Source organism: Myotis myotis, unplaced genomic scaffold (genome assembly GCF_014108235.1).
Source record: "Myotis myotis isolate mMyoMyo1 unplaced genomic scaffold, mMyoMyo1.p scaffold_m19_p_50, whole genome shotgun sequence".
Lineage (NCBI taxonomy): Eukaryota > Metazoa > Chordata > Mammalia > Chiroptera > Vespertilionidae > Myotis > Myotis myotis.
In genome coordinates, this window is record NW_023416358.1 from 588,187 (window position 1) to 615,502 (window position 27,316).

Below are 27,316 nucleotides of genomic sequence, written 5' to 3' on the forward strand. Positions count from 1 at the left end.
AGATAGATAGATAGATACATAGATAGATAGATAGATAGCCCGGTGCACGAATTCGTGCACCAGTGGGGTCCCTCGGCCTGGCCTGCGGGATCGGGCAGGAACCGGCTTTCCGACATCCCCGGAGGGGTCCCGGATGGCGAGAGGGTGCAGGCCAGGCTGAGGGACCCCACCGGTGGACGATCGGGGCCGGGGAGGGACCATAGGGGGGCTCCAGGGGTGTGTCTGGCCCGTCTCGCTCAGTCCCAAACGGCCGGACCCCAGCAGCAAGCTCACCTACCGGTCAGAGGGTCTGCCCCCTGGTGGTCAGTGCACATCATAGCAACTGGTCGACCGGTCGACTGTCTGCCCCCTGGTGGTCAGTGCACGTCACAGCGACTGGTCGACTGGTTGACTGTCTGCCCCCTGGTGGTCAGTGCACGTCACAGCGACTGGTCGACCCGTCGACTGTCTGCCCCCTGGTGGTCAGTGCACGTCACAGCGACTGGTCGACCCGTCGACTGTCTGCCCCCTGGTGGTCAGTGCACGTCACAGCGACTGGTCGACCCGTCGACTGTCTGCCCCCTGGTGGTCAGTGCACGTCATAGCGACTGGTCGACCCGTCGACTGTCTGCTCCCTGGTGGTCAGTGCACGTCATAGCGACTGATCCATCAGTCGACTGTCTGCCCCTGGTGGTCAGTGCACGTCATAGCGACTGGTCGACCGGTCGGCTGTCTGCCCCTGGTGGTCAGTGCACGTCATAGCGACTGGTCGACCAGTTGACTGCCCCCTGGTGGTCAGTGCAATTCACAGCGACTGGTCGACTGTCTGCCCCCTGGTGGTCAGTGCACGTCATAGCGACTGGTCGATCCATCGCTGTCTGCCCCCTGGTGGTCAGTGCACGTCATAGCGACTGGTCGACCGGTCGACTGTCTGCCCCTGGTGGTCAGTGCACGTCATAGTGAGCAGTTGAGCGGCCTTCGCATATCATTAGCATATGACGCTTTGATTGGTTGAACGGCTGGCCAATAGACAGGACACTTAACATATTAGACTTTTATTCTATAGGATATATATGTATATAGTCTTCCTCTCTAAAATCAATAAGAATATGTATTAAAAAGAGAGGGAGAGAGACTCCTGGCCGGTGTGCCTCAGTGGATAGAGCATCGGCCTGCGGGCTGAAGGGTCCTGGGTTCGATTCCCGGTCAAGGGCACATGCCCGGGTTGTGGGCTTCATCCCCAGTCCGGGGCGTGCAGGAGGCAGTCGGTCCATGATTCTCTCTCATCATGGATGTTTCTCTCTCCCTCTCCGTTATTCTCTGAAATCAATAAAAATCTATTTTTTAAAAGAGAGAGAGGGAAATGTGACCTCTGACCTGGGGCTGCCTCCTCTTTGGCCAGCAGGTGCCGCTGTGGGTCTGGGATGGCGCCTCTGCTGGACTTGGCCGGCCTCCTGGTGCTCCTCAGCTTTGCACACCGTCAGGACGCAGACCTGGGTAGGTGCCGGCGAGGGCCCCGGGGTGGGGTGGGGTGGGGTGGGCCACACCTGGGCAGGTGCCGGCGACCTGGGTCGACGCCAGTGACGGCGAACCTAAGACACGCATGTCAGAGGGGACACACGAACTCATTGTTTTGGGTTCATGTTTCTTTGTTCAATGGCATTTAAATATATAAAATAAATATCAGAAATGTACGTCTTCGTTTGACTGTGGTTGCAAAGATCAAAAAATTTCTATAGGTGACACGGCCCCAGAGTTCAGTGAGGGTTTTTCCAAATGCGGACACGCCCAGCTCAAAAGGTTCGCCGTCGCGGGTCTACGCTCCTCCGCTCAGCCGCAACGGACGGGTGAAAAGGGCTCATTTTTATCTTCTGTGAATTTGGCCTCTTGACAGAAAACAAACCAAACCACACACAAACACACACGAAAAAAAACATTGTCGGCCGTCTGCCCCCTGGTGGTCAGTGCACGTCATAGCGACTGATCGGCAAGTTTACTGTCTGCCCCCTGGTGGTCAGTGCACGTCACAGCGACTGGTCGACCAGTCGACTGTCTGCCCCCTGGTGGTCAGTGCACGTCATGGCGACTGATCGACCAGTTTACTGTCTGCCCCCTGGTGGTCAGTGCACGTCACAGCGACTGGTCGACCAGTTTACTGTCTGCCCCTGGTGGTCAGTGCACGTCATAGCGACTGGTCGACCGGTCGACTGTCTGCCCCCTGGTGGTCAGTGCACATCATAGCGACTGGTCGACCATTGACTGTCTGCCCCCTGGTGGTCAGTGCACGTCATAGCGACTGGTCGACCAGTCGACTGTCTGCCCCCTGGTGGTCAGTGCACGTCATAGCGACTGGTCGGCCCTTCTACTATCTACCCCCTGGTGGTCAGTGCAAGTCATAGCGACTGGTCGACCGGTCGACTGTCTGCCCCCTGGTGGTCAGTGCATGTCATAGCGACTGGTCGACCAGTCGACTGTCTGCCCCCTGGTGGTCAGTGCACGTCACAGCGACTGGTCGACCATTCGACTGTCTGCCCCCGGGTGGTCAGTGCACGTCATAGCGACTGGTCGACCATTGACTGTCTGCCCCCTGGTGGTCAGTGCACGTCATAGCGACTGGTCGACCATTGACTGTCTGCCCCCTGGTGGTCAGTGCACGTCATAGCAACTGGTCGACCAGTCGACTGTCTGCCCCCTGGTGGTCAGTGCACGTCATAGCGACTGGTCGACCAGTCGACTGTCTGCCCCCTGGTGGTCAGTGCACGTCATAGCGACTGGTCGGCCCGTCTACTTTCTTCCCCCTGGTGGTCAGTGCACGTCATAGCGACTGGTCGGCCCATCTACTATCTACCCCCTGGTGGTCAGTGCACGTCATAGCGACTGGTCGACCATTGACTGTCTGCCCCCTGGTGGTCAGTGCACGTCATAGCGACTGGTCGACCATTGACTGTCTGCCCCCTGGTGGTCAGTGCACGTCATAGCGACTGGTCGACCAGTCGACTGTCTGCCCCCTGGTGGTCAGTGCACGTCATAGCGACTGGTCGACCAGTCGACTGTCTGCCCCCTGGTGGTCAGTGCACGTCATAGCGACTGGTCGGCCCGTCTACTATCTACCCCCTGGTGGTCAGTGCACGTCATAGCGACTGGTCGGCCCGTCTACTATCTACCCCCTGGTGGTCAGTGCAAGTCATAGCGACTGGTCGACCATTGACTGTCTGCCCCCTGGTGGTCAGTGCACGTCACAGCGACTGGTCGACCCGTCAACTGTCTCCCCCTGGTGGTCAGTGCCCCACCCATGCTTTCAAAAGGAGTCCCCTCAACTAGAATTATAAAGTCGACTGGGGAGAGAGAGGTTCCAGACTCTCACTGTGTTTTTATTTGTTTGTTGTTGTTTTGTCTCAGTGACCGCAGAGGCGGACGGGTCCCCCGTGGAAGACATGGAACTGGACCCCGGGAGGAAGACGCTGACCTGGAAAAACCAGAGAAACGTGACTGAGCAAGAATGCAAAGTCGACACCCCGCCCAGCTCCTCCACCAGGCAGCACCCACGGGTGAGGGTTCTGGGTTCGAGCCCCATGGCTCTGCTCTGTGTACATCTAGAATTTCCCTTGAGAAACGCCTCTTTAGATCCCCACGCCCCCACGCTTACTGCTCTCCCTGGAAAGAAAAGAAAAGAAAGAAAAGAGAAAAAAAAACATGTCCTCCATCCTCTTAGGTTCCGTGACGGGGGCGTGCAAATTAAACTGACGAAAGAGAGGTGAAGGGGAGAAAAAGTCTACCGCGGTGTTAAATTAGGGTTTAATTTTGACATTACACAAATCTTCGCAGAGAAGACATGAACAGACGAAAGAAGGGGCCGGACCAGGGAGCGTAGACAAGTGACCTTTTAAAAAAAGACAAATGGTGGAGAAGAGACTATGGGCGGTTCTCAGCCTTCCTCACGCCGCGGCCGTTTCATACGGTTCGTCATGTTGGGGGGACCCCCAATTTCATGGTGACACATTGAACACCATGAAAGCAACCTGATTCATCCCCAAAACAATATGTGATTATAGATGTGTTTTCCGACGGTCTTAGGCGACCCTGTGAAAGGGTCGTTCTCCTCCCCCAAGGGGTCGCGACCCACAGGTTGAGAACCGCTGGAATAGATGAAGAAACTGGGATTTTGGCTTCGGGGTCTGATCATTTGGTGGTTGTAAAACGGGCACCAATATGCCACCACATGGCCCTGGCTGGTGTGGCTCAGTGGATAGAGCATCGGTCTGCGGATGGAAGGGTCCCGAGTTCGATTCCAATCAAGGGCACATGCCCTGGTTGTGGGCTGGGTCCTCAGTAGGGGGCGTGCGGGAGGCAGCCAATCCATGATTCTCTCTCATCATGGATGTCTCTCTTCCTCTCCTTTCATCTCTGAAATCAATAAAATATATATATAAATATATATGGAATAAGAAGGAAACAGGTTCAAGGCCGTCCGAAGCAAAGGTCCTATATTTGACCCTGACGGTGCCTTTTGTAGGTCAAAGGAGACGGCACCTACGTTTGCCGGTTTCCCAACGCCGTCCTGCACCGGGGGGCCACGCTCACTGTCAACGGGATGGCGGACGGGACCCCTTTTCAGTCCGTCCTGGAGTTTCGCAATCCAGGTGAGGCCCCCCCCTCCCCCGGGGGGGACCCCAATGTCCCTACAGTGACCGGCATCGACCTCAAGGTCGAGAGAGGCTCCGTGTCCAGGGGCTGGAGATGCTGGAGGTGTGGTCGATCGGTAAGAATTTATTTTTAAAAAAATTCTTTAGTCCTGGCTGGTGTGGCTCAGTGGGTAGAGCGTCGGCCTGTGGACTGAAGGGTCCCGGGTTCGATTCCCGGTCAAGGGCACAGGCCCGGGTTGCGGGCTCGATTCCTAGTCGGGGCCGTGCAGGAGGCGGCCGGTCCATGATTCTCTCTCATCATGGATATTTTTCTCTCTCTCTCCCTTCCTCTCTGAAATCAATAAAAATATAATTTTAAAAAGATTCTTTATGGGTTGAAAGTTTCACAGATGACTCCTTTTTAAGGATTTTTCCTTGTTTTCCACCCTCCCAGGCCTGGAAGGATCCGGGGCCGTAAACCTCTCCTGCCTCATTTACAACCTGCGCCACATGAATTGTAGCTGGATCCCGGGCCCGACCGCCCCCGCCGACGTCCAGTATCACCTGTATGGCTGGACCTCCAGGTGAGCCGGGGACCGGCCAGGCATCGGAGACCTACCGGGGGGTCCCTGACGTCACAGGTAGTCCTGGCCGGTGTGGCTCAGTGGATAGAGCATCGAGCAATGAACCAGGAGGTCCCAGGTTCGATTCCCGGTCAAGGGCACTTGTCTGTGTTATGCACTCGATCCCCAGCTGGGGGCGTGCAGGAGGCGGCCGGTCCATGATTCTCTCTCATCATGGATGTTTCTCTCTCTCCCTCTCTCTGCAATAAAAAATATCTATATCTATACTAATAAAAGGGTAATATGCTAAATAGACTGGACGTCTTTTGGACATCCTTCCGGACAAAGCCACGGTGGTGGGGGCTGAGGCAAAGGTGATTAGGGGCGATCAGGCCAACAGGGGAGGGCGGTTAGGGGCGATCAGGCCGGCAGGGGAGGGCGGTTAGGGGCGATCAGGCCGGCAGGGGAGGGCGGTTAGGGGCGATCAGGCAGGCAGGGGAGGGCGGGTAGGGGCGATCAGGCCGGCAGGGGAGGGCGGTTAGGGGCGATCAGGCCGGCAGGGGAGGGCGGTTAGGGGCGATCAGGCCGGCAGGGGAGGGCGGTTAGGGGAGATCAGGCAGGCAGGGGAGGGCGGTTAGGGGCGATCAGGCCGGCAGGGGAGGGCGGTTAGGGGCGGTCAGGCCGGCAGGGGAGAGCAGTTAGGGGCGATCAGGCCGGCAGGGGAGGGCAGTTGGGGGCGATCAGGCCGGCAGGGGAGGGCAGTTAGGGGCGATCAGGCCGGCAGGGGAGGGCAGTTGGGGGCGATCAGGCCGGCAGGGGTGGGCGGTTAGGGGCGATCAGGCCGGCAGGGGAGGGCGGTTAGGGGCGATCAGGCCGGCAGGGGAGAGCAGTTAGGGGTGATCAGGCCAGCAGGGGAGAGCAGTTAGGGGTGATCAGGCCAGAAGGGGAGAGCAGTTAGGGGTGATCAGGCTAGAAGGGGGGAGCAGTTAGGGGCGATCAGGCCTGCAGGGGAGGGCAGTTAGGGGTGATCAGGCCGGCAGGGGAGAGCAGTTAGGGGCGATCAGGCTGGCAGGGGATGGCAGTTAGGGGCGATCAGGCTGGCAGGGGAGGGCAGTTGGGGGCGATTAGGCCAGCAGGGGAGGGCAGTTAGGGGCGATCAGGCCAGTAGGGGAGAGCAGTTAGGGGCGATCAGGCCGGCAGGGGAGGGCAGTTAGGGGTGATCAGGCAGGCAGACAGGTGAGTGGTTAGGAGCCAGCGGTCCTGGATGCGAGAGGGATGTCCGACTGCCGGTTTAGGCCCTATCCTTGCAGTTGGACATCCCCCGAGGGGTCCCAGATTGGAGAGGGTGCAGGCCGGGCTGAGGGACCCTCACCCCGTGCATGAATTTCATGCACTGAGCCTCTAGTATATATATATCTATATCTATCTCTCTCTATATATTTTTTTAAACAGAAAGAATCAACCAAAGAATGCCTAAATAAGTAGAAAAACACATCGATGTTTCTCTCTCTCCCTTCCTCCCTCTCTCCCTAAAAGTTAAAATGTCCTGAGCATTTTAATATATTAATTTCTTAGTAATTAAAACAAAGGGATACTACGTCTAGTTCCAAATTAGCACAGGCATCTGAAATGACAATTTGTGCCCTGGCTGGTGTGGCTCAGTGGATAGAGCGTCGGCCCGCGGACCGAAGGGTCCTGGGTTCGATTCCCGGTCAAGGGCACATGCCCGCGGTTGCGGGCTTGATCCCCAGCAGGGGGGCGTGCAGGAGGCGGCCGGTCCATGATTCTCTGTCCTCATGGATGTTTCTATTTCTCCCTCTCCCTTCCTCCCCGAAATCAATAAAAATATATTTAAAAGCAATGAAAATAAAATGACAATTTGCAGGTGATTGGAATGTGTGCATTGTTGCCGGCAGCAACTTCTTGTTCATATGCTTGGGAGGCAAAGAAACAGGTTAAATAATGGAAGAGTGTTCCCATAAAAAATAAATAAAAATGAACGTGAATACGTCTTAAAACATGAAATCGGTGAGATTTCTTCCTCTTTTCACAATCGCTTTGCGATTCCCTGGGACACGCATTCCACGGGGGTGTCGGGTTTATGCCATGACAAAAAAATGAGTCCCTTTTCTTGTCCCTTTAAAAAGAATTTTTTTTTTCATTCATTTCTGAAAAGAAGGGCGAAATAGATAGAAGCATCCGTCCTGAGACAGAATCACGGGTCGGCTGCCTCCTGCTCGCCCCCTGCTGGCGACGGAGGGCATTGTGCCTCTGACCGGGATTCGAACCCAGACCTCCTGGTTCACAGGTTAACGCTCAACCACTGAGCCACACCGGCCAGTCTTCTTGCCCGTTTTTGGAGAGTTTTCAGTGTGGAAATGGGGGGGAGGGGGAGGGGGGAGGAGAGATCGGGGTCTCCATGATGGACCCCTAACAGGATCCCCTCTCTGCCTGACCCCGGGACCCTCCTCCTTTGGAAATTCCAGGCATGAGGACGAGGTCGAGTGTCCCCGTTACGTGCCTGACTCGGGGACACGCGTGGGCTGTCGATTCGACGAGCTCGTGGGGTCCCAGCTCACGGACACCTACTTCTTCTTGGTCAACGGAACCAGCAAGGAGGCGGCCATCGAGTTTACGGACTTCGCCCCGTTTAAAGGCATCATGATCGGTGAGAGCAGTGGTTCTCAACCTCTGGCCCTTTCAATACAGTTCTATCTATCTATCTATCTATCTATCTATCTATCTATCTATCTATCTATCAATCTATCTATCTATCAATCTATCTATCTATCTATCTATCTATCATCACCTATATCTATCTATCTATAATCTATATCTATCTATACCTATATCTAATCTACATCTATAGCTATATCTATATATCTATCTCTATCTCTATCTCTATCTCTATCTATCTATATATAATATATATCTATATCTATATCTATCTATATATCTATATCTATATCTATCTATATCTATCTATATATCTATATCTATCTATATCTCTATATCTCTATCCCTATCTCTATCTATATCTATATCTATATCTAGATCTAGATCAATCTAGATCAATCTATATCTATATCTATATCTATATCTATATCTATATCTATATCTACATCTACATCTACATCTATATCTATATCCATATCCATATCCATATCTATATCTATATCTATATCTATATCTATATCTATATCTATATCATCTATATCTATATCTATATCTATATCTATATGTATACCATCCATATCTATATATATCTACATCTACATCTATATCTATATCTATATCTATATCATCTATAGCTATATCATCTATATCTATATCTATATCTATATCTATATCTATATCTATATCTATATCTATATCTATATCTATATCTATCTATATCTATATGAGTGGTTCTCAACCTTCCTAAGGCCGCGACCCTTGAATACAGCTCCCCATGCTGTGGGGACCCCCAACCATAACATTATTCTCGTTGCTACGTCATCACTGTCATGTTGCTACTGTCGTGAATCATCATGGAAATATCTGATCTGCAGGATGGTCTTAGGCGACCCCTGTGAAAGGGTCGTTTGACCGCCAAAGGGTTCGCGACCCACAGGTTGAGAACCGCTGGGTGAGACGATATCCCCCCTCCTAGTTCCTCCCCCAAGGAGTTCGTCTGGATTGACTGCCTTAGGGGACGTGTCGTGGTGCCCCCAGGGCCAGTCTGACCACCATCCGGGACCCAGACTCAGAGTCAGGGAGATAGAGGTGCAGAAGGGGAGTTAGGGAGGTCACGACCCTGCCTCAAGGTGAGCGTCACACGTAAAAGATGTCACACATGAGCCCCAGCCGGTGTGGCTCAGTGGATAGAGCGTCAGCCTGCGGACTGAAGGGTCCCTGGTTCGATTCCTGGTCAAGGGCACATGCCCGGGTTGCGGGCACATCCCCAGTAGGGGACGTGCTGGAGGCGGCCGGTCCATGATTCTCTCTCATCGTGAATGTTTCTCTTTCTCTCCCTCTCCCTTCTTCTCTGATATCATTGAAAATATATATTTTTAAATTTATGTATATAAAAAAAGGAAAAAGAAGAATAGAAAGTATGAAGAAAAATAAATTTAAAAAAAGAAAAAAGGAAAAAGAATAGAAAAAATGAAGAAAAATAAATAAATAAAGAAAGAAAGAAAGAGAAAAAAGAAAAAAATCTATGTATATAAAAGCCTAATCATGCAAATTGTCCCCTTCAGAGTTCGACCAGGAGACCGGGAGTTCAATGACTCGCTACGATGTGTGCTGACCAGCAGGGAGGGGGGGGGGCGCGGAACGAAGGGTGGCACCGGCCGACAGCCAGAGAGAAAGTCCTTTCCGGCAGCCGGAGGGCCCAGACCGGCCCTGGGGGCACCCGGACACGTCCCCTAACGCAGTCAATCCAGACGAGCTCCTTGGAGGAGAATCCAAGAGGGGGGATATCGTCTCACCGCAATCGACCCTGATCGCTAGGAGGCCTGGGGGCCCTACCTGGTGCACGAATTCCGTGCACCGAGCCTCTAGTAATAATAACAATAATAAGAAGAAAACCAGACAAGTGACTCTTACGATCCGTTTCTCTACGTCCCATCGAGTCACCTCGTTGACCTCGGACCGCGTTGAGTTGGTTGTGTTCTGTGTTTTGATTTTTGGGTTTTTTTGTTTGTTTTTTTTTCTTCTTAGAAAAGGTTGATCCCCCGGCCAACCTCACGGTCGGCGGCAACGGATCCCATCACGTGATCCAGTGGGACAACCCCAGGCTGCGGTTTGAGGCCTCGAGTCGCATCTTCGTTTACGAACTGGACGTCCAGCGAGAGGTGAGGGCGCAAGCCACGGGCAACGGTCACCCACAGGGTCCCCTCCATCTCTCCCGTTTGGAGTCGAATCCTCACCGATAGAATCTGTGATCCACGGAGCTGATTGGCCATAAGAGGGCCAGCCATTAATTTCTTTTTTCTTTTACACAAGCACTTAAATATATATATATATATATATATATATATATATATATATATATATATATATATATATAGATTGATTTCAGAGAGAGAGAGAGAGAGAGAAACATCAATGAAGAGAGAGAATCATGGATCGGCCGCCTCCTGTATGCCCCCTACTGGGGAATCGAGCACACACCCCGGGCACGTGCCCTTGACCGGGAATCGAACCCTGACCTCCTGGTTCATAGGTTAATGCTCAACCCCTGAGCCACACCAGCCAGGGCCCATAAGGCTTTTTTCCCTCATCTATTAAATCCCAAATATTTTCAGCTTAAAATAATCTTCAGACTAATGCTGAGGTTCTGGGTGGACTCCTGCCTTTAATTCCATTATTGAAAACTCAGCCACTTACCGTCTTTCCCATTTGCTATGGTTTTCCAGGGCAGTTCCTCCAAGCAAGACTCTGTAAGTATCTTTTCCCTTATATTAAAATATACTAGAGGACCCGGTGCACGAATTCGTGCACCAGTGGGGTCCCTGGGCCTGGCCTGCGGGATGGGGGTCGAAACCGGCTCTCTGACGTCCCCCGAGGGGTCCCGGATGGCGAGAGGGCACAGGCCAGGCCGAGGGACCCCACTGGTGCACGATTGGGGCCAGGGAGGGACCATGGGAGGGCTCCAGGGCGTGTCCGGCCTGTCTCGCCCAGTCCCGATCGGCCGGACCCCAGCAGCAAGCTCACCTACTGGTCAGAGCATCTGTCCCCTGGTGGTCAGTGCACGTCATAGCGACTGGTTGGCCATTTGACTGTCTGTCCCCTGGTGGTCAGTGCACGTCATAGCGACTGGTTGGCCATTTGACTGTCTGCCCCCTGGTGGTCAGTGCACGTCATAGCGACTGGTTGGCCATTTGACTGTCTGCCCCCTGGTGGTCAGTGCACGTCATAGCGACTGGTTGGCCATTTGACTGTCTGCCCCCTGGTGGTCAGTGCACGTCATAGCAAGCAGTTGAGCGGCCTTAGCATATCATTAGCATATTACTCTTTGATTGGTTGATCGGACAACCGATCAACCAGACACTTAGCATATTAGGCTTTTATTATGTAAGATTTTTATTGATTTCAGAGAGAAAGGGAGAGAGGGAGAGAGAAACATCCATGATGAGAGAGAATCATGCATCAGCTGCCTCCTGCACGCCCCCTACTGGGGATCGAGCTTGCAACCCGGGGATGTGCCCTGACCGGGAATCGAACCCTGACCTCCTGGTTCATAGGTTGATGCTCAACCACTGAGCCACACCAGCTGGGCTCCTAAGAGTGTTTAGTTCAAGCTGTAGCGAGAGGAACAATATCCCCCAAACTCCTGCTCACCTGGGACCTGGGAATGGTCCTAACCCCCATTTGGTGGGGTCTTGTCCCCCACGGAGCTCACGGCAAGTCCTTGATTCTCCGAAAGGTTTTCCTAAGAGGCAGCGAGGAGAACGTGTACCTGGTGCCCAGTTCGTCCATGAGAGCCGGGCACACCGTCCGGGCGAGAGTGAGGTTCAGGCACAGTGAGCTGTGGAGTGACTGGACCCCCATCTTGCGTTTTGGTGAGTGTGGTCCCCGGGACGGAGGCCGTCTGCCTCCCTCTCTCCATCCTGGAGCCCCGACGTCTGAGATCAAGGTGTCTCCAGGGCTGGTGGCCGCCTGTCTCCCCTCTCTCCATCCTGGAGACCAGACGTCTGAGATCAGGGTGTCTCTGGGGCTGGTGGCCGCTTCCCTCCCCTCTCTCCATCTTGGAGACCAGATGTCTGAGATCAGGGTGTCTCCAGGGCTGGTGGCCGCCTGTCTCCCCTCTCTCCATCCTGGAGACCAGAAGTCTGAGATCAGGGTGTCTCCGGGGCTGGAGGCCGCTTCCCTCCCCTCTCTCCATCTTGGAGACCAGATGTCTGAGATCAGGGTGTCTCCGGGGCTGGTGGCCTCCTGTCTCCCCTCTCTCCATCCTGGAGCCCCGACGTCTGAGATCAGGGTGTCTCCAGGGCTGGTGGCCGTCTGCCTCCCTCTCTCCATCCTGGAGCCCCGACGTCTGAGATCAGGGTGTCTCCAGGGCTGGTGGCCGCCTGTCTCCCCTCTCTCCATCCTGGAGACCAGACGTCTGAGATCAGGGTGTCTCAGGGGCTGGTGGCCGCTTCCCTCCCCTCTCTCCATCTTGGAGACCAGATGTCTGAGATCAGGGTGTCTCTGGGGCTGGTGGCCGCTTCCCTCCTCTCTCTCCATCCTGGAGACCAGACATCTGAGATCAGGGTGTCTCCGGGGCTGGTGGCCGCCTGCCTCCCCTCTCTCCATCCTGGAGCCCCGACGTCTGAGATCAGGGTGTCCCCGGGGCTGGTGGCCGCCTGCCTCCCTCCCGTCTCTGCCTCCCTCCGTCTCCACATGGCTTCTCCCCTGTGTCTGTGTCTCCTCTTCTGTGTCTGACAAGGACCCTGTCCCTGGAGGGAGGTCCCCCTGACCCAGGACAGCCTCGGCTCCGAACCTTCACTTGATCCCATCTTCAGACACCCCGTGTCTTTCTCTTTCTTAAAAAAAAAAAAAATATTTTTTTTATTGATTTCAGAGAGGAAGGGAGAGGGAGAGAGAGATAGAAATATCTTGCCCTGGCTGGTGCAGCTCAGTGGATAGAGCACCGGCCTGTGGAGTGAAGGATCCCGGGTTCGAATCCTGGTCAAGGGCACATGTCCGGGTTGCAGGCTCGATCCCCAGTAGGGGGCGTGCAGGAGGCAGCCAATCTGTGATTCTCGCTCATCATGGATGTTTCTCTCTCTCCCTCTCCCTTCCTCTCTGAAATCAATAAAAATTATATATATATATATTTTTAAAAATCAATGGGAGAATATGTTGGGTCAGGAATAACCCCCCCAAAAAAAAGAATATTCACACATCATGTTTTTGGGGGGGTCCAGGAGCCCATAACGGACCCCTCCCAGCATAGGGGGCCCAGGTCGGTCTTGCCAGCTCTTGGAGTTAACCTACCCTCTGTCTGTATCCTACACTGATCCCCTGTACCCCCAGCCATATTTCTGGGATCACCCCATAAGAGGGTCCCTCCTGGACTCAACGACAGGGGCCATGAGGCCTTCTTTGTCAGCTTATTCTCAACCCCATTGGGCTGGGTCTGTACGGGCCCCAGCTTCCTGCCACCCCCCATCTTAGGATGTCACCCCCAGAGGTCAGCCTGCCTGCTCTCTTGCCTGTGGGTGCCCATCATGCACCCCTCCTCTGCAGCAGCAGGGGGTGCTGTGGTCCCACGGGCCAGCCCCATAAGCACAGGGCCATGCAGTTTTCAGCATCCCTTGCACAGCCTCCTAATAGGCTGGCCCCATTGAACTGGCAAAAACGAACAAACAACAACAAAAAAAAAACAAACAAGAACAACTAAAACCAACTAAAAACAACAACAACAAAAACAACAACAAAAACAACAACAAAAAACAACAACAAAAAACAACAACAACAACAAGAAACCTCACAGGGTGGGGATCCCTGTTTGCCTGGGCCCAGCCATCCTTCGGGATCCATTTGGGGGCACACGGGGTATGGCCTCTAAATTCACACTTAGACATTCATTCCCTTGGCTGTGTCCCTGCCCATTTCACACTCACACACTCACTCCTTTGGCCGTGTCCCTGCCCATTTCACACTCACACACTCATTCCTTTGGCCGTGTCCCTGCCCATTTCACACTCACACACTCACCCCTTTGGCCGTGTCCCTGCCCATTTCACACTCACACACTCACTCCTTTGGCCGTGTCCCTGCCCATTTCACACTCACACACTCATTCCGTTGGCCGTGTCCCTGCCCATTTCACACTCACACACTCACCCCTTTGGCCGTGTCCCTGCCCATTTCACACTCACACACTCACCCCTTTGGCCGTGTCCCTGCGCATTTCACACTCACACACTCACTCCTTTGGCCGTGTCCCTGCCCATTTCACACTCACACACTCATCCCTTTGGCCGTGTCCCTGCCCATTTCACACTCACACACTCACCCCTTTGGCCGTGTCCCTGCCCATTTCACACTCACACACTCACTCCTTTGGCCGTGTCACTGCCCATTTCACACTCACACACTCACTCCTTTGGCCGTGTCCCTGCCCATTTCACACTCACACACTCATCCCTTTGGCCGTGTCCCTTCCCATTTCACACTCACACACTCATTCCGTTGGCCGTGTCCCTGCCCATTTCACACTCACACACACTCCTTTGGCCGTGTCCCTGCCCATTTCACACTCACACACTCATTCCTTTGGCCGTGTCCCTGCCCATTTCACACTCACACACTCATTCCGTTGGCCGTGTCCCTGGCCATTTCACACTCACACACTCATTCCGTTGGCCGTGTCCCTGCCCATTTCACACTCACACACTCATCCCTTTGGCCGTGTCCGTGCCCATTTCACACTCACACACTCACTCCTTTGGCCGTGTCCCTGCCCATTTCACACTCACACACTCACCCCTTTGGCCGTGTCCCCGCCCATTTCACACTCACACACTCGTTCCGTTGGCCGTGTCCCTGCCCATTTCACACTCACACACTCATTCCTTTGGCCGTGTCCCTGCCCATTTCACACTCACACACTCATTCCTTTGGCCGTGTCCCTGCCCATTTCACACTCACACACTCATTCCGTTGGCCGTGTCCCTGCCCATTTCACACTCACACACTCACCCCTTTGGCCGTGTCCCTGCCCATTTCACACTCACACACTCATACCGTTGGCCGTGTCCCTGCCCATTTCACACTCACACACTCACTCCTTTGGCCGTGTCCCTGCCCATTTCACACTCACACACTCATTCCGTTGGCCGTGTCCCTGCCCATTTCACACTCACACACTCATTCCGTTGGCCGTGTCACTGGCCATTTCACACTCACACACTCATTCCGTTGGCCGTGTCCCTGCCCATTTCACACTCACACACTCATCCCTTTGGCCGTGTCCCTGCCCATTTCACACTCACACACTCACTCCTTTGGCCGTGTCCCTGCCCATTTCACACTCACACACTCATTCCGTTGGCCGTGTCCCTGCCCATTTCACACTCACACACTCACCCCTTTGGCCGTGTCCCTGCCCATTTCACACTCACACACTCACCCCTTTGGCCGTGTCCCTGCCCATTTCACACTCACACACTCACCCCTTTGGCCGTGTCCCTGCCCATTTCACACTCACACACTCATTCCGTTGGCCGTGTCCCTGCCCTTTTCACACTCACACACTCACCCCTTTGGCCGTGTCCCTGCCCATTTCACACTCACACACTCACTCCTTTGGCCGTGTCCCTGCCCATTTCACACTCACACACTCACCCCTTTGGCCGTGTCCCTGCACATTTCACACTCACACACTCATTCCGTTGGCCGTGTCCCTGCCCATTTCACACTCACACACTCACCCCTTTGGCCGTGTCCCTGCCCATTTCACACTCACACACTCATTCCTTTGGCCGTGTCCCTGCCCATTTCACACTCACACACTCACCCCTTTGGCCGTGTCCCTGCCCATTTCACAATCACACACTCATTCCGTTGGCCGTGTCCCTGCCCATTTCACACTCACACACTCACCCCTTTGGCCGTGTCCCTGCCCATTTCACACTCACACACTCACTCCTTTGGCCGTGTCCCTGCCCATTTCACACTCACACACTCACCCCTTTGGCCGTGTCCCTGCCCATTTCACACTCACACACTCATTCCGTTGGCCGTGTCCCTGCCCATTTCACACTCACACACTCACTCCTTTGGCCGTGTCCCTGCCCATTTCACACTCACACACTCACCCCTTTGGCCGTGTCCCCGCCCATTTCACACTCACACACTCACTCCTTTGGCCGTGTCCCTGCCCATTTCACACTCACACACTCACCCCTTTGGCCGTGTCCCTGCCCATTTCACACTCACACACACTCATTCCGTTGGCCGTGTCCCTGCCCATTTCACACTCACACACTCACCCCTTTGGCCGTGTCCCTGCCCATTTCACACTCACACAGTCACTCCTTTGGCCGTGTCCCTGCCCATTTCACACTCACACACTCATCCCTTTGGCCGTGTCCCTGCCCATTTCACACTCACACACTCATCCCTTTGGCCGTGTCCCTGCCCATTTCACAATCATACACTCACTCCTTTGGCCTTGTCCCTGCCCATTTCACACTCACACACTCACTCCGTTGGCCGTGTCCCTGCCCATTTCACACTCACACACTCACCCCTTTGGCCGTGTCCCTGCCCATTTCACACTCACACACTCATCCCTTTGGCCGTGTCCCTGCCCATTTCACACTCACACACTCACCCCTTTGGCCGTGTCCCTGCCCATTTCACACTCACACACTCATCCCTTTGGCCGTGTCCCTGCCCATTTCACACTCACACACTCATTCCGTTGGCCGTGTCCCCGCCCATTTCACACTCACACACTCACTCCTTTGGCCGTGTCCCTGCCCATTTCACACTCACACACTCACCCCTTTGGCCGTGTCCCCGCCCATTTCACACTCACACACTCACTCCTTTGGCCGTGTCCCTGCCCATTTCACACTCACACACTCACCCCTTTGGCCGTGTCCCTGCCCATTTCACACTCACACACACTCATTCCGTTGGCCGTGTCCCTGCCCATTTCACACTCACACACTCACCCCTTTGGCCGTGTCCCTGCCCATTTCACACTCACACACTCACTCCTTTGGCCGTGTCCCTGCCCATTTCACACTCACACACTCACTCCTTTGGCCGTGTCCCTGCCCATTTCACACTCACACACTCATCCCTTTGGCCGTGTCCCTGCCCATTTCACACTCACACACTCATCCCTTTGGCCGTGTCCCTGCCCATTTCACAATCATACACTCACTCCTTTGGCCGTGTCCCTGCCCATTTCACACTCACACACTCACCCCTTTGGCCGTGTCCCTGCCCATTTCACACTCACACACTCACTCCTTTGGCCTTGTCCCTGCCCATTTCACACTCACACACTCACTCCGTTGGCCGTGTCACTGCCCATTTCACAATCATACACTCACTCCTTTGGCCGTGTCCCTGCCCATTTCACACTCACACACTCACCCCTTTGGCCGTGTCCCCGCCCATTTCACACTCACACACTCACACCTTTGGCCGTGTCCCTGCCCATTTCACACTCACACACTCACTCCTTTGGCCGTGTCCCTGCCCATTTCACACTCACACACTCACTCCTTTGGCCGTGTCCCTGCCCATTTCACACTCACACACTCACTCCTTTGGCCGTGTCCCTGCCCATTTCACACTCACACACTCACTCCTTTGGCCGTGTCCCTGCCCATTTCACAATCATACACTCACTCCTTTGGCCGTGTCCCTGCCCATTTCACAATCATACACTCACTCCTTTGGCCGTGTCCCTGCCCATTTCACAATCATACACTCACTCCTTTGGCCGTGTCCCTGCCCATTTCACACTCACACACTCACCCCTTTGGCCGTGTCCCTGCCCATTTCACACTCACACACTCACCCCTTTGGCCGTGTCCCTGCCCATTTCACACTCACACACTCATTCCGTTGGCCGTGTCCCTGCCCATTTCACACTCACACACTCATCCCTTTGGCCGTGTCCCTGCCCATTTCACACTCACACACTCACCCCTTTGGCCGTGTCCCTGCCCATTTCACACTCACACACTCACCCCTTTGGCCGTGTCCCTGCCCATTTCACACTCACACACTCACTCCTTTGGCCGTGTCCCTGCCCATTTCACACTCACACACTCATCCCTTTGGCCGTGTCCCTGCCCATTTCACACTCACACACTCACTCCTTTGGCCGTGTCCCTGCCCATTTCACAATCATACACTCACTCCTTTGGCCGTGTCCCTGCCCATTTCACACTCACACACTCACCCCTTTGGCCGTGTCCCTGCCCATTTCACACTCACACACTCACCCCTTTGGCCGTGTCCCTGCCCATTTCACAATCATACACTCATTCCGTTGGCCGTGTCCCTGCCCATTTCACACTCACACACTCACCCCTTTGGCCGTGTCCCTGCCCATTTCACAATCATACACTCACTCCTTTGGCCTTGTCCCTGCCCATTTCACACTCACACACTCACTCCGTTGGCCGTGTCCCTGCCCATTTCACAATCATACACTCACTCCTTTGGCCGTGTCCCTGCCCATTTCACACTCACACACTCACTCCGTTGGCCGTGTCCCTGCCCATTTCACACTCATACACTCACTCCTTTGGCCGTGTCCCTGCCCATTTCACACTCACACACTCACCCCTTTGGCCGTGTCCCTGCCCATTTCACACTCACACACTCATCCCTTTGGCCGTGTCCCTGCCCATTTCACACTCACACACTCACCCCTTTGGCCGTGTCCCTGCCCATTTCACAATCACACACTCACCCCTTTGGCCGTGTCCCCGCCCATTTCACACTCACACACTCATTCCGTTGGCCGTGTCCCTGCCCATTTCACACTCACACACTCATCCCTTTGGCCGTGTCCCTGCCCATTTCACAATCATACACTCACTCCTTTGGCCTTGTCCCTGCCCATTTCACACTCACACACTCACTCCGTTGGCCGTGTCCCTGCCCATTTCACAATCATACACTCACTCCTTTGGCCGTGTCCCTGCCCATTTCACACTCACACACTCACTCCGTTGGCCGTGTCCCTGCCCATTTCACAATCATACACTCACTCCTTTGGCCGTGTCCCTGCCCATTTCACACTCACACACTCACCCCTTTGGCCGTGTCCCCGCCCATTTCACACTCACACACTCACCCCTTTGGCCGTGTCCCCGCCCATTTCACACTCACACACTCACCCCTTTGGCCGTGTCCCTGCCCATTTCACACTCACACACTCACCCCTTTGGCCGTGTCCCTGCCCATTTCACACTCACACACTCATCCCTTTGGCCGTGTCCCTGCCCATTTCACACTCACACACTCACCCCTTTGGCCGTGTCCCTGCCCATTTCACACTCACACACTCACCCCTTTGGCCGTGTCCCTGCCCATTTCACACTCACACACTCACCCCTTTGGCCGTGTCCCTGCCCATTTCACACTCACACACTCACCCCTTTGGCCGTGTCCCCGCCCATTTCACACTCACACACTCACACCTTTGGCCGTGTCCCCGCCCATTTCACACTCACACACTCACCCCTTTGGCCGTGTCCCTGCCCATTTCACACTCACACACTCACTCCTTTGGCCGTGTCCCTGCCCATTTCACACTCACACACTCACTCCGTTGGCCGTGTCCGTGCCCATTTCACAATCATACACTCACTCCTTTGGCCGTGTCCCTGCCCATTTCACAATCATACACTCACTCCTTTGGCCGTGTCCCTGCCCATTTCACAATCATACACTCACTCCTTTGGCCGTGTCCCTGCCCATTTCACAATCATACACTCACTCCTTTGGCCGTGTCCCTGCCCATTTCACACTCACACACTCACACCTTTGGCCGTGTCCCTGCCCATTTCACACTCACACACTCACACCTTTGGCCGTGTCCCTGCCCATTTCACACTCACACACTCATTCCGTTGGCCGTGTCCCTGCCCATTTCACACTCACACACTCACCCCTTTGGCCGTGTCCCTGCCCATTTCACACTCACACACTCACTCCTTTGGCCTTGTCCCTGCCCATTTCACACTCACACACTCATTCCTTTGGCCGTGTCCCTGCCCATTTCACACTCACACACTCACCCCTTTGGCCGTGTCCCTGCCCATTTCACACTCACACACTCACTCCTTTGGCCTTGTCCCTGCCCATTTCACACTCACACACTCATTCCGTTGGCCGTGTCCCTGCCCATTTCACACTCACACACTCACCCCTTTGGCCGTGTCCCCGCCCATTTCACACTCACACACTCACTCCTTTGGCCTTGTCCCTGCCCATTTCACACTCACACACTCACCCCTTTGGCCGTGTCCCTGCCCATTTCACACTCACACACTCACCCCTTTGGCCGTGTCCCTGCCCATTTCACACTCACACACTCACCCCTTTGGCCGTGTCCCTGCCCATTTCACACTCACACACTCACTCCTTTGGCCGTGTCCCTGCCCATTTCACACTCACACACACTCCTTTGGCCGTGTCCCTGCCCATTTCACACTCACACACTCACCCCTTTGGCCTTGTCCCTGCCCATTTCACACTCACACACTCACTCCTTTGGCCGTGTCCCTGCCCATTTCACACTCACACACTCACCCCTTTGGCCGTGTCCCTGCCCATTTCACACTCACACACTCACCCCTTTGGCCGTGTCCCTGCCCATTTCACACTCACACACTCACCCCTTTGGCCGTGTCCCTGCCCATTTCACACTCACACACTCACTCCTTTGGCCTTGTCCCTGCCCATTTCACACTCACACACTCACCCCTTTGGCCGTGTCCCTGCCCATTTCACACTCACACACTCACCCCTTTGGCCGTGTCCCCGCCCATTTCACACTCACACACTCACCCCTTTGGCCGTGTCCCTGCCCATTTCACACTCACACACTCACCCCTTTGGCCGTGTCCCCGCCCATTTCACACTCACACACTCACCCCTTTGGCCTTGTCCCTGCCCATTTCACACTTAGACATTCATTTTTTTATTGCCTATGAGAAAGAAAGAGCTGGTGCTGGGCAGGTTCAGTCTTGTGAGCTGGGCGTGGAGACAACGAGGGGGGGGGTGTGGGGTGACAGCAAGGAGGGGTGGATACAGGACCCCAAGAAGGAGACATTGTCCACTGTCCATGTTCCTGGGCTCGCTGGGGTCCCCTCCGCCCTTCTTCCTCTGACCACACTCTCTCACCTCATATTTGTCTGCTAATTCGATGGGGAAGGAGGGATGTGTGTGAAACAGACCGGGGTCCCCTCTGACCCCCCTCTTCTCCTCCCCGCCCCCCTCCACAGGCCTCCCAGACCAGGATGTCGGCGGCTTCCCTGGTGCCCTTTTGGGGATGGTGGTGGGAGTGGCCACTTTGGTCATCACCGTCCTCATGTTTCTCTGCACGAGGTAACTCCCCCCTCCCCACGCCCCCATCCCCACCCCCACTGACCAACAAAACAAACACCCAAAAAACTCAAAAATGTGACGCTCTGGGCCCTGGCTGGTGTGGCACAGTGGATAGAGCGTCGGCCTGCAGACTGAAGGGTCCTGGGTTCGATTCCCAGTCAAGGACCCAGGCCTAGGGGTTCAGGCTCCTCCCTGGCCCAAGCTGGGCCCTGGTCGGGGCATGTGCAAGAGGGAACCCATCGACGTGTTTCTCTCACATCGAAATTTTTTTCTCTCTTTCCCTCTCTCTTCCACTCTCTCTAAACATCAATGGGAAAATGTTCCCATGTCAGGATTCACAAAAAAATAAATAAATAAAATTCAAGGTCAACCCGGCCAGCGTGGCTCGGTGGTTGAGCGTCAACCTATGAACCAGGTGGTCATGGGTTCGATTCCCGGTCAAGGGCACATGCCCGGGGTTGCGGGCTCCATCCCCAACCAGTAGGGGGCGTGCAGGAGGCAGCCGATCCGTGATTCTCTCTCCTCACGGATGTTTCTCTGTCTCTCTCTCTACCTCTCCCTTTTTCTCTGAAATCAATTTTTTTAAAATATATATTTTTTAAATGGAGCCGTAGCTGCCACCCCAGTCAAACCCCCTGGCACAGCTGATACCTCAACCCTCCGGCTGTTGAAACAGGCCCAAGTCACCCTTGTCCAGGACCTGAAGCCACATTCTGGCCCCAAAGATCTGTTTTTTTGCAAAGAGACAACAGCAAAGCAAGTGTCTATCTGTAGTAGCCCTTGAGGGTAGGGGGGCAGCTCCCCACCATCCATGTCCCCCATCCCCGCCCCCATTCGGCAGGAAGTGCGAGTCCCGGGTGGATGGCGTCCAGGCCACATGCCCTGAACTTGGCCGCTGGGTTGATCGGGGAGGAGCCGGGTGCCCCTGGGGTCAGACCCTGAGCTGGCGGGCCCCTCACGATTTCTCTTCCTCCCTCCCCCTCCCACCCCCAGGTTCTCCCTGAGACGGAAGCTATTCCCTCCGGTGCCCCAGGTGAAAAGGGAGGTGACGGGCACCGGTGAGGCCTTCCCAGAGGTAAGTGTGTGCACGGGCAGCTGGATCCGGGGGGACAGGCATGGGCCCGGGTGGCCCTGGAGGTTTGGGGTGGCTGGGGACATGGTACCCAGAGATTTGCACGTTCTGGAACGTTCCACAGAAATGGAATCAGCCTGGCCGGTGTGGCTCAATGGATAGAGTGTCAACGTATGAACCTGGAGGTCCCGGGTTCAATTCCCGGTCAGGGGCACATGTCCCGGGTTGCGGGCTCCATCCCCAACCAGTAGGGGGCGTGCAGGAGGCGGCCGATCCATGATTCTCTCTTGTCGATGTTTCTCTCTCTCTCTCTCTCTCTCTCCCTCTCCCTTCTTCTCTGAAATCAATAAAAAATATAAAATAATAATAATAATAATAATAAAATTAGCAAATGGGCCTTGTGTGTCTGGCTTTTCTCACTGAGCATCTTGTATGCAAGGCGCATCCACACTGTAGCCTGGGCCAGGGCCGGCCTCCCTTTTTCATGGCTGCGTACTATTCCACTGTGCGGAGGGGACCAGCTCTGCTTGGCCATTCGTCCATCTGCGGACACTGGGGCTGCTGTGACGGGGGCTGGCATTTCTGCTGGTCTTACTGCTGTTTTTTTCTTTCTTTCTTTCTTCTTTCCTTCCTTCCTTCCTTCCTTCCTTCCTTCCTTCCTTCCTTCCTTTCTTTCTTTCTTCCTTTTTTCTTGGATAATCCTGACCTAAGGGTATTTTTTCCCCATTGAGATTTTTCATTTATTTTTGTTTAATATTCCTTTTTATTGATTTCAGGGAGGAAGGGAGAGGGAGAGAGCAATAGAAACACCCATGATGAGAGAGAGAATCATGGATCGGCCGCCTCCTGCACGCCCCCCACTGGGGATGGAGCCTGCAACCCGGGCGTGTGCCCTTGACCGGGAATCGAACCCGGGACCCTTCGGTCCGCGGTCCGGCGCTCTAACCACTGAGCCACAACAGCTGACGCTCTAACCACTGAGCGACACCGGCCGGGCGAATGCTCATTTCCCGCCGGGAGAACCGCAGGCTCCGGCCGGCGGCCTGAACTGGGAGGGCTCCGTCCTCTCTCTCAGGTCGCCTGGGACCGGGTCAGCCGGCGGCCGAGCCTGCAGGAAGCAGAGGAGATCCTGTCGGTGGAGGAGGTGCGGCCCCTGGAGAGCGGACAGGGGGACCCCGTGTACCCGGCATTGCCCCAGCACCTCAGCGCTGAGGGCATCGGTCCTGAGTGTCATCCCCTCGACGTGTGAGGTTCCAGGCGGGGAGAGAGAGGTCACCCCATCCCACTGGGCCCGCGGCCTGTTCAACCAGCTTGTGTGTGTGTGTGTGTGTGTGTGTGTGTGCAGGGGTGTGTGTGTGTGCAGGCGTGCACGCACACTTTTGCAAATCATGTGCAGATGTGCATGCACGTGTGTGCAAGGCATGTGCAGAAATGCATGCATGTGCATGCAAAGCATGTGCAAGTGTGCATGCATGTGTGTGCAAAGCATTGCAGGTATGCATGCTATATGCCCATGTGCACACGTGCAGGATCATGTGTGGTCATGTGTGTTGTGTACATGTTCATATGTGGTGTATGCAGAAACATTGTGCAGGTGCACGCGTGCTGTATGTGCATGCACACCTGCAAAATCATGTGTGTTATGTGCTATGATCACGTGTTGTGTGAGAGCATGTGCATGTGTGTGCACACATGTATGCACGTGTGTGCATGTGCAGGGTCATGTGCTGTACGTGTGTGCTGTGTGCACAGGTTTGCTTGTGCTGTGTGTGCAGAAACATTCGTGTGGGTGTGGGTGTTTTGTGTTATGAGCACTGTTCTGTGTGAGCATGCATGTGCATGTGTGTGTGTGCATATTGTGTGTGCATGCAGGGGTATGCGTGACTATGTGGGCATTGTGGACGGACATGCATGTGCATGTGTGTGTGTGCATATTGTGTGTGCATGTGGGGGTATGCGTGACTATGGGGGCATTGTGGACGGACATGCATGTGCATGCGTGTGTGTGCATATTGTGTGTGCATGCGGGGATATGCGTGACTATGGGGGCATTGTGGACGTGCGTGCGTGTGCATTGTGTGTGCAAGCATGCATTCGAACACATGCGCACACGTGTTTATATGCACGAACCCCTGAGAATTCGACGGAGGAATGCCAAGGGTGGTCATTGCCAAACTTCAGGAAACTTTATGTTCTCCTCACGTGTGTATTCGTGACGTTTTTCCAAAAGCCCTTTGTCGCCGTGGAAATAAACACACCCAGTCCTGACCGGTGTGGCTCAGTGGATAGAGCGTCGGCCTGCAGACTGAAGGGTCCCGGGTTCGATTCCCGGTCAAGGGCATGGACCTTGGTTGCGGCCTCGATCCCCAGTGGGGGGCGTGCAGGAGGCAGCCGGTCCATGATTCTCTCTCATCTTCATGTTTCTCTCTCCCTCTCCCTTCCTCTCTGAAATCAATAAATACATATCTATATCTATATATCTATATATCTATGTCTATATGTCTATATGTCTATATATCTATATATCTATATGTCTATATGTCTATATGTCTATATGTCTATATGTCTATATGTCTATATGTCTATATATCTATATGCCTATATGTCTATATATCTATATGTCTATATGTCTATATATCTATTTATCTATATGCCTATATGTCTATATGTCTATATGTCTATATATCTATATGTCTATATGTCTATAGGTCTATATGTCTATATGTCTATATGTCTACATGTCTATATGTCTATATGTCTATATGTCTATATGTCTATATGTCTATATGTCTATATGTCTATATGTCTATATATCTATATATCTATATGCCTATATGTCTATTTCTATATATCTATATGTCTATATGTCTATATATCTATATATCTATATGCCTATATGTCTATTTCTATATATCTATATGTCTATATATCTATATATCTATATGCCTATATGTCTATTTCTATATATCTATATGTCTATATGTCTATATGTCTATAATCTGTATGTCTATATATCTATCTCTATCTATCTCTATCTATCTATATATATATATATATACATATATATATATATATTATATATCAATGGAGAAATATATCCTCAGGTGAGGATTAACAAAAAAGAAAAGAAATACAAGAAAAAATTGAAAAAAAGGAAGAGAGAAAAGACGCGAAGACCTGCTGATAAGACAGAGGTTTAGCTTCACCGCCTCCCCCCGGGCGGGGCCGGCACTGGGCAGATAAAAAAGCAGCAGGAACCTCTTTCGAAAGATTTTCTTTTCCTCGAACTGAGCCCTGAACATACGACCCGTTTCCCGGTATCGCAGGGGCCAGCTGGGCCCGAGACCCGCAGCCCTCACCCCGTGTGGCAACCCCAGCGGGTTCGGTGCAGTCACGCCCCTGGGTCACCACAGCTGGGGTTGTGGCCGCGTCTGGACGGAAAAAAAAAAAAAAAGATAAATTTGTCCTGAAAAGGCAGGCAAAGGGGGAGGGGGGCTGGGTGCTCGAACCCGGCCCCAGGGAGGGGAGTGTGTGACGGACCTGCAGGATGTGACCTAAAGTATCACAACCCGGGCCGGCCGGGGTGGCTCAGTGGTTAGAGCGTTGGCCGGCGGACTGAAGGGTCCCGGGTTCGATTCCCGGTCCAGGGCACAGGCCCGGGTTGCGGGCTCCGTCCCCAGTGGGGGGCGTGCGGGAGGCGGCCGATCCCTGATTCTCTCTCGTCGTGGATGTTTCTCTGTCTCTCTTCCTCTCTGAGATCAATACAAATATATTTTAAAAACATGCAATGGGATCAATATAATTTGATGAACAAGAATCGATCCAGAGACAAATAACAGGGGAGGTGGCGGGGGCAGGGGGTGCGTTTGAGAGCCACCAAAGGACCTGTACGCTGGCAACCTCTATAATAAAAGCCTAAAGTGCCAGGTGTCCGGTCGTCCGTTCAACCAATCAGAGCGTCATATGCTAATGAGATGCTAAGGATGCTCAAACACTCGCTGTGACGTGCACTGACCACCAGGGGCAGACAGTCGACCGGTCGACCAGTCGCGATGACATGCACTGACCACCAGGGGGCGACAGTCGACGGGTCGACCAGTGGCTATGACGTGCACTGACCACCAGGGGGCAGACAGTCGACCGGACGGCCAGTGGCTATGACGTGCACTGACCACCAGGGGGCAGACAGTCGACCGGACGGCCAGTCGCTGTGACGTGCACTGACCACCAGGGGGCAGACAGTCGACCGGTCGGCCAGTCGCTGTGACGTGCACTGACCACCAGGGGGCAGACAGTTGCTATGACGTGCACTGACCACCAGGGGGCAGACAGTCGGCCGGTCGGCCAGTCGCTGTGACGTGCACTGACCACCAGGGGGCAGACAGTCGACCGGTCGGCCAGTCGCTGTGACGTGCACTGACCACCAGGGGGCGACAGTTGCTATGACGTGCACTGACCACCAGGGGGCAGACAGTCGGCCGGTCGACCAGTCGCTGTGACGTGCACTGACCACCAGGGGGCAGACAGTCGACCGGTCGGCCAGTCGCTGTGACGTGCACTGACCACCAGGGGGCAGACAGTCGACCGGTCGGCCAGTCGCTGTGACATGCACTGACCACCAGGGGCAGACAGTCGGCCGGTCGACCAGTCGCTGTGACGTGCACTGACCACCAGGGGGCGACAGTTGCTATGACGTGCACTGACCACCAGGGGGCAGACAGTCGGCCGGTCGACCAGTCGCCGTGACGTGCACTGACCACCAGGGGGCAGACAGTCGGCCGGTTGACCAGTCGCTATGACGTGCACTGACCACCAGGGGCAGACAGTCGGCTGGTCGGCCAGTCGCTATGACGTGCACTGACCACCAGGGGGCAGACAGTCGACCGGTCGGCCAGTCGCTATGACGTGCACCGACCACCAGGGGGCAGACAGTCGACCGGTCGGCCAGTCGCTATGACGTGCACTGACCACCAGGGGCAGACAGTCGACGGGTCGGCCAGTCGCTATGACGT

At 54.3% G+C, this 27,316-nt stretch overlaps 1 protein-coding gene across 1 annotated transcript; it reads left to right on the forward strand.

Moving 5' to 3' along the window:
• The first annotated feature begins 1,383 nt into the window (after positions 1-1,383).
• Positions 1,384-23,576, forward strand: LOC118657306 (granulocyte-macrophage colony-stimulating factor receptor subunit alpha-like). Its single transcript, XM_036311146.1, has 11 exons — positions 1,384-1,476; positions 3,379-3,527; positions 4,493-4,619; positions 5,056-5,185; positions 7,651-7,832; positions 9,869-10,002; positions 10,567-10,590; positions 11,577-11,712; positions 21,130-21,232; positions 22,226-22,307; positions 23,380-23,576. Exons 1-11 carry the CDS (start codon positions 1,404-1,406, stop codon positions 23,551-23,553), a joined length of 1,314 nt encoding a protein of 437 aa, XP_036167039.1. The 5' UTR covers positions 1,384-1,403; the 3' UTR covers positions 23,554-23,576.
• Positions 23,577-27,316: the final 3,740 nt, after the last annotated feature.

What these genes read in the sequence shown, in the direction of transcription:
- LOC118657306 (XM_036311146.1), top strand. Translation starts at nt 1,404, where the DNA reads ATGGCGCCTCTGCTGGACTTGGCCGGCCTCCTGGTGCTCCTCAGCTTT. An exon ending in AACTGGACGTCCAGCGAGAG is followed by an intron (nt 10,003 to 10,566) that starts GTGAGGGCGCAA and finishes ATGGTTTTCCAG; the next exon opens with GGCAGTTCCTCCAAGCAAGA. An exon ending in CTCATGTTTCTCTGCACGAG is followed by an intron (nt 21,233 to 22,225) that starts GTAACTCCCCCC and finishes TCCCACCCCCAG; the next exon opens with GTTCTCCCTGAGACGGAAGC.